Source organism: Haliaeetus leucocephalus, unplaced genomic scaffold (genome assembly GCF_000737465.1).
Source record: "Haliaeetus leucocephalus isolate CR32 unplaced genomic scaffold, Haliaeetus_leucocephalus-4.0 Scaffold68, whole genome shotgun sequence".
Lineage (NCBI taxonomy): Eukaryota > Metazoa > Chordata > Aves > Accipitriformes > Accipitridae > Haliaeetus > Haliaeetus leucocephalus.
This window is the reverse complement of record NW_010972504.1, coordinates 2317489-2324926: the sequence shown is the minus strand read 5'-3', so window position 1 is coordinate 2324926 and position 7438 is coordinate 2317489. Positions and strand designations below refer to the sequence as shown.

General features: G+C 48.9%; 1 protein-coding gene across 1 annotated transcript; it reads right to left on the bottom strand.

Moving 5' to 3' along the window:
* Positions 1-6758, bottom strand: LOC104839512 (polymeric immunoglobulin receptor-like). Its single transcript, XM_010579852.1, has 10 exons — positions 6673-6758; positions 6105-6430; positions 5133-5462; positions 4182-4502; positions 3391-3705; positions 2328-2454; positions 1687-1802; positions 1225-1350; positions 1046-1104; positions 1-126 (listed from the first exon to the last, which is right to left on the bottom strand). Exons 1-10 carry the CDS (start codon positions 6756-6758, stop codon positions 1-3), a joined length of 1932 nt encoding a protein of 643 aa, XP_010578154.1.
* Between the last annotated feature and the right edge of the window lie 680 nt (positions 6759-7438).

Genomic DNA, 7438 nt, shown 5'->3' with positions numbered 1-7438 from the left:
CTAGCCCTCCCAGTTCGGGGGGGACACATCCGGGGCAGCACTGTCCCCCCTGGCGTCACCCTGCGCGATGCTGTTGGAGGTGAGGAGGAAGGTGGAGTAGGCGAGGTCGGCATCCTCCTTGGAGCTCTGGGGAAGGACAGGAGGACGCTATTAGGAGGCGGGGACGGACAGCGGCCCATGGCCGGGGAAAGGGCAGCGTTTCATGGGCTGTGAGCTTCTCGGGATGATACGGGCAGACTGGGTGAGTGGGACAATCCAGTGGGTTATGCTGGTGCCGATCGAGAGCATCATGCCTTTGCTCAGCCCCGGGAAGACCCCAAATATTGGTGGGTTTGGGACCCCATGGCATGCCCGTCCCTGTGTGTTGGCACCCAGCTCACCTGTCCTAAAGCCGCTAGGTTTTACTGGTTTCCCGATAGTTCCCTTTATTGCTCCGGTTCAGCTCCCGGTGCTTACAACGCCTACCTATTACCTTTGGTTAGGGACTTGTAAAAGAAAGGCTTGCCTCCAGCACCTTCAGTTGGTGCTGAGCTACTCAACCATGATCTTACCCAAGGGGAGGAGAGGCAGGGGGAAGGCAGGGGAAGGCAAGGGGAAGGCAGGGGAAGCAAGGGACTTGCCGGGGACACAGGAGCAAGTCACAGCCCTTGCAATGGCAGACACCTCCGTGCCTACCTCTGTCCCCTGAAGCACAGCCCACGCGGGGGGAAGGTTAGGAGGTGGGATGTGCTCCGGCTTCTGGCCATCTGCTTATCCCAGCGTTTCATATTTGTGGTAACCACCCAGCCCCAACCTTTCTGATGCTACCTGGGGGCTTGGTTTGAAGCAAGGCAACTGCTATTATCGTCTCTGCTAAAACATGGGGTCAGGAAAGGGTTAAGGTCCCCTCAGGGAGGCTGATCTGCAGCAGGTGGCCAGATCCAGGTGAGATGGAGACCACCTGGGTGTAAATAAGGCCCCTGGGAGAAGGCAGCTCCTTTGGCAGAGGCTGGAGTTTTGTGGTGGTGTCTCCCAGATCGGTGGGCTCTCTCCTGCCTTCTCTTACCCTTTTTGCCTTCTTTGTCTCCGCAGCGCTTTCCGGGGCGGCCGTGGTGGTGACAAACTCTGCAAGGAGAGAAAGGGAGGTGTCAGGGTGTGGGGGCGGGTGGTGGGCAGGTATTTCTGTGGCTTTTGTAGGGTCCTTCTGCAAACCCCTTCCTTGCAGCCCATCGGTCAGCAACCTACCATCCCCTCCTATCTGAGTCTCCTGGGTTTCTTTCATGCAGGCGTTATTGGTTGCGCTGTACTCCTTCCCGTTTTCGAAGTCCGACATGCTGATGTTCGTCCTGTAGCTCCCGACGGACACCAGGTCTGTTAAGAAGGAGGAGATAAATACCCTGCCTGCTCGCTCAGTCGGTGCAAGTGCCTTGGCATCTGAATTGCCTCTGTGCAAGGAGGCACTGTGCAATGCCACGTGCAAAGCCTGTGGAGGGGTGGTCTCTGTTTCAGCCCGGGCACCCTGTACGCTGGGTGTTGCAGCTGTATGGATGGGGTCAGGGGGAGAAGCAGGGTCCCTTGTCTGCCCATCGCATGGCGGGGTACTGGGGGAGCAGCTCAGCCCAGCAGAGACTGTGGCACGGACAAGGTATTGCCTGTGTCTTAATATTGCTGACATTTCTTGAGAGACTAGAAAAGGCAGGGACTCACCAGATCTCTTCAGCTGCCTGTATTTAAAAACAGCAAAAGCTGCTGCAAGGATTATGAGGATGGAACCAGCAACACTCAAGGCTGAAATTGTACTGACGTTAGGGCTTTGATCAGAGCTGGAATGGAGGGAAAGGTATATCACTAAGCTGTGAAATAATTTTTTTTTTTTTAAATTATTCAAGGCTGAATAATGTATATGAATGTCCAGCAGTCTAAAATCTGTATAAGATGGTAAACTGATGCAATTCAATTAACAAACTGGATCCTAGCACATAAAACCCAAATAAGAATCTAGGACAGAGATTGTGCCAAACCAGCTACATCAGCACCTTGGTTATAAATGTGTGAAGGAAAGGTCTCTAATTTTGACAGAATTATTTTCAACTAGTTTTTCTGTACTTGGAATCTCTAATCATTCCCTTCTGGGACTGTATTTTCTTGAGCTAGAGACTAATTTCAAGTCATCTTGCCTTTTGCTGTAACTTTTTTCTTCTTTTCCTCTGATGTTTTGAGCTAAGTTCTTTGGGGACAAGACTTTTTTGTTGCTAAACCACACACACAGTGTGCAAGCACAGTACCAACAACAGGTTAATATAAACATCACAAAAATTATAAATGACAGAGGCTTGGAGAGAACTAACCTTTCTGAGGCAGCTGGGCTGTCTACCCCAGCATCGTTGTAGGCTCTTCCTTGGGGAATAAAGCCACCCTCGGCGGGGCTGGGGTTGTCCACGTTCAGGACGTTGAGGCTGTGGTCAGCATTGCTCCCTGTGTTTCCCAGGGAAAAAGGATGGTTAGTCGCATGAGCAGCAGCACAGAGATAGTGACGCAAAAACTAGTTGGATGTATCTGGTGCACGTGGAACCTCAGGGGATTTTGGTTGTACATGAGAGAGTCTTTAAAATGGGGTTTAGAGATCTGAAATAATAATCATTCCAGATAATTTATTGCAAAAATCACAAGTAGGCTCTCCCTGCCTATATACTTTTAAAAGTCTTGCATTTCTAAGTTCTGCCTCTAGTATATCCAGAACAGATTTTGAATACTTGGTTTACTTTTATTTCTAGCTCTATGTCCACCAAAGGCAATGAAATGAGCCTGTTTCTCTTTCTTTTCACTTTGGCCATCATCCACTTAGGACGGTTGCATGTGGGATATCTAGCGCTATGCTTTTTCTCTGTTTCTAACAATATTCTTCCCTGAGAAAAACATCTTAATTCCAAAATACTGCACCGAAACTGAGACTAAGTCCCTTGCTGTTGGTGATAGCCCTTCCTTTCCTGCTCCCTACTGTTTTCCTGTTTGTTAAGATAAGCTCCCTGGAGCAAGATGCACCCCTGAACTACATGCAGTCCTTCACCTGACAGGTGTCAGATGTTGCTTAAACTAAATGATGCTACAAAATGTAATAGCAATAATTAGTAAGGACAGGGTTAAAAAGTAAAAATGGTGTGGAAGGAAGCGATTTTTAGACCGGTGGGTTTTTTTATGGCTGGGAAGCAAAAAGCAGAGTGGATGAAAACACGTATGACAAGTTGTGCAAAATCAGGGTGATCTTAGCAGCTAGTCCGGGAGGCTGCCTGGATGAGAGCCCTTGTGTTTTGAGGTGCTGCGACCTAGTGGCTATGGAGAGGACTTTTTTCTCAGCAGAAGGCAGCCCTGACAAGCAGGAAAGCCTCTGCCTGCCTTTGCCTTGGAGCTCACCTTCAGTCACCCGCAGCTGCACTGCCATGGTTTCCCCAAAAAGGCCGTTGCGCTTCACTCCACACCAGTACCACCCTTCGTCTGACTTTGTCACCGAGTCAAAGCTGAGGATGACCGTCTTGTTGTCAGTGTCACAGGTAACGTCTGGCCCCGGCTGCCTTTGGTCAGAAGCAGGCATGGGAGTGCAGCTGATGCCGCTCCACTTGCACCAGTACTTCTGGTACGAGTAGTACTTGCATGGATAAGAGCAAGTTAAATCGACCCGCGAACCCGCTTGCACCTCCACGTCCTTCTTTCCCTTCAGTCCGGGCTGTCCTGCAAGCGCAAACAGAAGATCAAGGCTGATGTTAGTGGTTTCGGTGGGGGGAACGGTAGTCAACAGGTGGTGGTGCTGCTAGAAATGGTGAAGCAGGAGATGCCTCTTTGAGAGAACAAAGTACTGCTTGAGTTGCTAAATTAATGTTAAGGATGCTGTATATGCATCTCTGGGTGAAAGCTGAGGGGTTTTTTTTTCAAGGCTAAAGAAATACATGCATGAGAATCTTTTGTGAACACCTTCCCATAAAACTGAAACCTTTCCATTTTAAAGGAACTGTTTTCCATAAACTGTTTCCATTTTAAAGCTACTGGGGTGTGGGGGGATTGGCACAATGTTTTGCCTTATGAGAGAGAAGTTCAGAGCTGGACCTCACAACTCTTCCCCAAAAGCCAGATCTGCTCCGTTGCAGTACTTAGGAGATTGTTTTGTACCTACTGAGCAGGCAGAGAACTGCCAATGCCCAGGCTCGTACCATCTACGATCTCCAGCTCAGTTGATGATTGCTGCTCCTTCTCCTCATCCGTCATGCACCAGTAATAGCCTTTGTCACTGTCCTTCAGCTGGTTCAGGATGATGATGATCGTCTTGTTATCTGGGCTGTTGAACATGGCCACTCTTCCTTCATACAAGGATGACACATACCCGGAGTTATCTATGATCCGAGCACACCCGTTCTTTCTCCACTTGCACCAGTACTTTGAGGAATTCTTCAGAGAGTCGTAGCGGCATTCAAAAGTTACCGAACTTTCTTTTACTCCAATTATTGTGGGCTTTCCTTGAGGAACATGTGACTCTGGAGATAAAGATGAAATGAACAGCTATACATGTCTAACTTTTGCCCATGTGGCATGCTCCCAAGAGAATAAATACCAGATCAAACAAAGCTGTTTTGGCTAAAGCAAGGCTAGGCGAAGCTCAGGGGTGCAGATGGTAGGAGACTGTCCTGGCACTGTTAGGAATTGACCCCAAGGGGTCTGTCAGGCCTTTCTTTTTCCCAAATTCACTGGGTGGTGGTTGTCTTTGTGTACCAACGTTTAAAAGTTTTGCTCCCTTTGCTAGGGGAAGGGCAGGTCTTCTCCTTTCTACATCTGTCATTTTGAGATTTAAGGAATTAAGACTTGAAGAGACAGTTTGCTTGTCTCTAGCTGGTAGGCAGAATTTGCCTTCTGGAGTTTTGGGCTAGCCAGACTGGGGAAGATAGCTAGCCACTGCTGGGGAACTTAAATCTTGATACAAGCTTTGTTAGTGATGGCCTAGTACATTACAGGTAGTTAAATGAATAGAAAGAAGTATCTAGATGAGAGGATAGGATAACAGCACTCTCCAAAGGGAAATTAAAGTTTTTTGTTAAATAAAGTAAGACTGCTAGCGATGCCTCTAAAGAGAAGCAGAGATGAAGGGAAAAAACGTGGGAAGAGCTTACCTTCATAGACATGCACATCCAGTTCCTTTGTTTCTCCTTTCTCCCCATAGACGCCAACCCCGCACAGGTACAAGCCAGAGTCTTCCCAGCCCAACTGAGTTATCACAATGCTGAATGAGCCTGGAAGATCCTCATTGCTTAGCAGAGCTCTCCCCGTGTAATCTTTATCAACATTCCCATAACTATCGATGATGTTACGGCAGCCTTTTTTCTCCATCTTGCACAAGAATTTCCTCCAGCTCTCATACTCCTTCCCAAAGCTGCAGGACATGGTCAAAGTGCTGTGCAGCTTCACGTAGAAGAGCTCAGCTCCCTCGGGCACATGCGGACCTGCGCATACAGACACCGGTCAGTGTGTACCGCCTGCTGTGTCAGAAACTGTGTGCATCTCCCCTATACCTCTGAAGGCTTTTTTTTAGCCTTTTTTAGCCTCAGTTTCAGGACTGAGGTCTCTATGCTGTATCACTGCCTGCTCTACAGCGGGGTTTCTCCCAGAGCCTTCTTGCCAGGGGCTGTGCTGCCGGGAGTTTGCACCGTGCTCTGCACCCCGGGCCTTGCCCAGCAGTGTGGTGCCATCCTGCACACCGTGCTCTCGTGGACTTGTGCACAGGCTTGGCTCGCACAGCCTTAGCCCTGGGTTGGAGGGTACATGGGAGTGATGGGCAGTTCTGCCCTCTGACTGCATCTCCCTAAAGTTTAGCAGCTGAGAGAGGTCAGCAGCTTCTAAGCAATGTTTGTGACCTTAACATGACATTCATTTAGTCTGATTTTTATGACAGATTTTTGGTCAAAAAATAAAGTCATTCTGTTAGAGCACAGGGGAAAATGAAAACTGCTGTTTCCTGAAAGCATGAAGCATCTTGAGCTCTTAGACACTGGACAGACTATCCGTGGAGCCTCATTAAAAAGAGTGTGCGGGAGGGGGGGAGTAAAAGAAAATAATACTTCAAGGAGCCCCAAGACTGTAATTACCTTTAGAAACATCCAGACTGACTTTGTGGCAGAGCCCTCTGCTATTGATACCAACACCGCACTGGTAGGTGCCTGCATCTGCCATTGTCAGCTCAGAGATGTGAATCTGGAAGCTTTCTGCCTGTGGGTCATCAGTGATGGAGGCTCTGCCTTTGTAGCCTGGAGCAGTGTAGCCGCTGGTGGAGACAACGGTCATGCAGCCCGTGGCCGATTCCCTGCACCAATACTTTCTGTCGTGTCTGTTCACGCTGGTGGGAGGGTAGAAGCATTTCACGGTAACTGACCCGTTGAGCAGACCATATACCTGCCGTGGTCCGAACACAGGGCTTGAGACTGCAAGAGGAAAACATGTTGGCCGTAAATGTCAGCTGTTCTACACAACCCGATGGGGCTGCGGAACAGGGCACGTGTACCGGGGCAAGAACAGCCCCAGGGCTGTGCAGCATCTTGTGGTCTGAACAGTCCCATGGCAATGATGGGCACCGACACGGTAGAGACATTCCCCTCCTAGTAATGCCACCTCTGGCCTTAGGCCACCCACAAGACCGGTGCCCCAGACAGGTTACACTTACTTGCTGCCTTGGGGAGGTATTTGCTGCTTGCAGATTCAGTTGGGAGGAAGGCGAGCAGGAAGGTGAATGCTAGTAAAGTCATTTTTCTCGCATTCCCTGGAAAAGGCACAGAAGTTGGTGAATAATCAGACTTGCAAAATTAAGTTAACTGATCAAGTAATCTAATAATCCTTGTGCCTAGAGGATATGAGGGTTGTGGCTACTTGAGCTAGAGAGAAATTGAGCATTTAATCGCATCTGTCAAGCAATTGAATGGGAAAGAGGGAGATAACTTTGCTCTTCCCTGTGCTGCTGCATGGCATCATGGCTGCCCGTAGGTCTCTTCCCAACACCTCAGTCTTCCCTTCTATAGAATGAAGGGAGTTGTTCTTACAGCAGACTTGGTTAATGCAATGCCTGCAAGCCACCAGTGTGTCTGTCGGAGCAGAGTGCCCCAGGGACAGTGTCCCCTGGGCAGGCAACAGTGATGGTGTGCACGGCATAAAAAGGGATTTTGGCCAAACTGGAAGAGACTTGATTCAAAATCAGAAATGCTATCTTTTTTACACTTGTAAATCAGAACAGCCCATCACAAGGATGAAGTTCAAAAATGGTCCAAAAGCCGTTGAGCCCTGGCAGGCATGAGAGTCAGGTGGCAACCCGGAGCTCAGCTGCTCACTTGACCCTTGCTAGCAGATAATGCTGCTTCTAATAGTTTCATAGCTGGGGTCATATTTTCTTTCAATGTTGTTCATGCTGTGAAAGGAAGGCTTGTTCACTTGT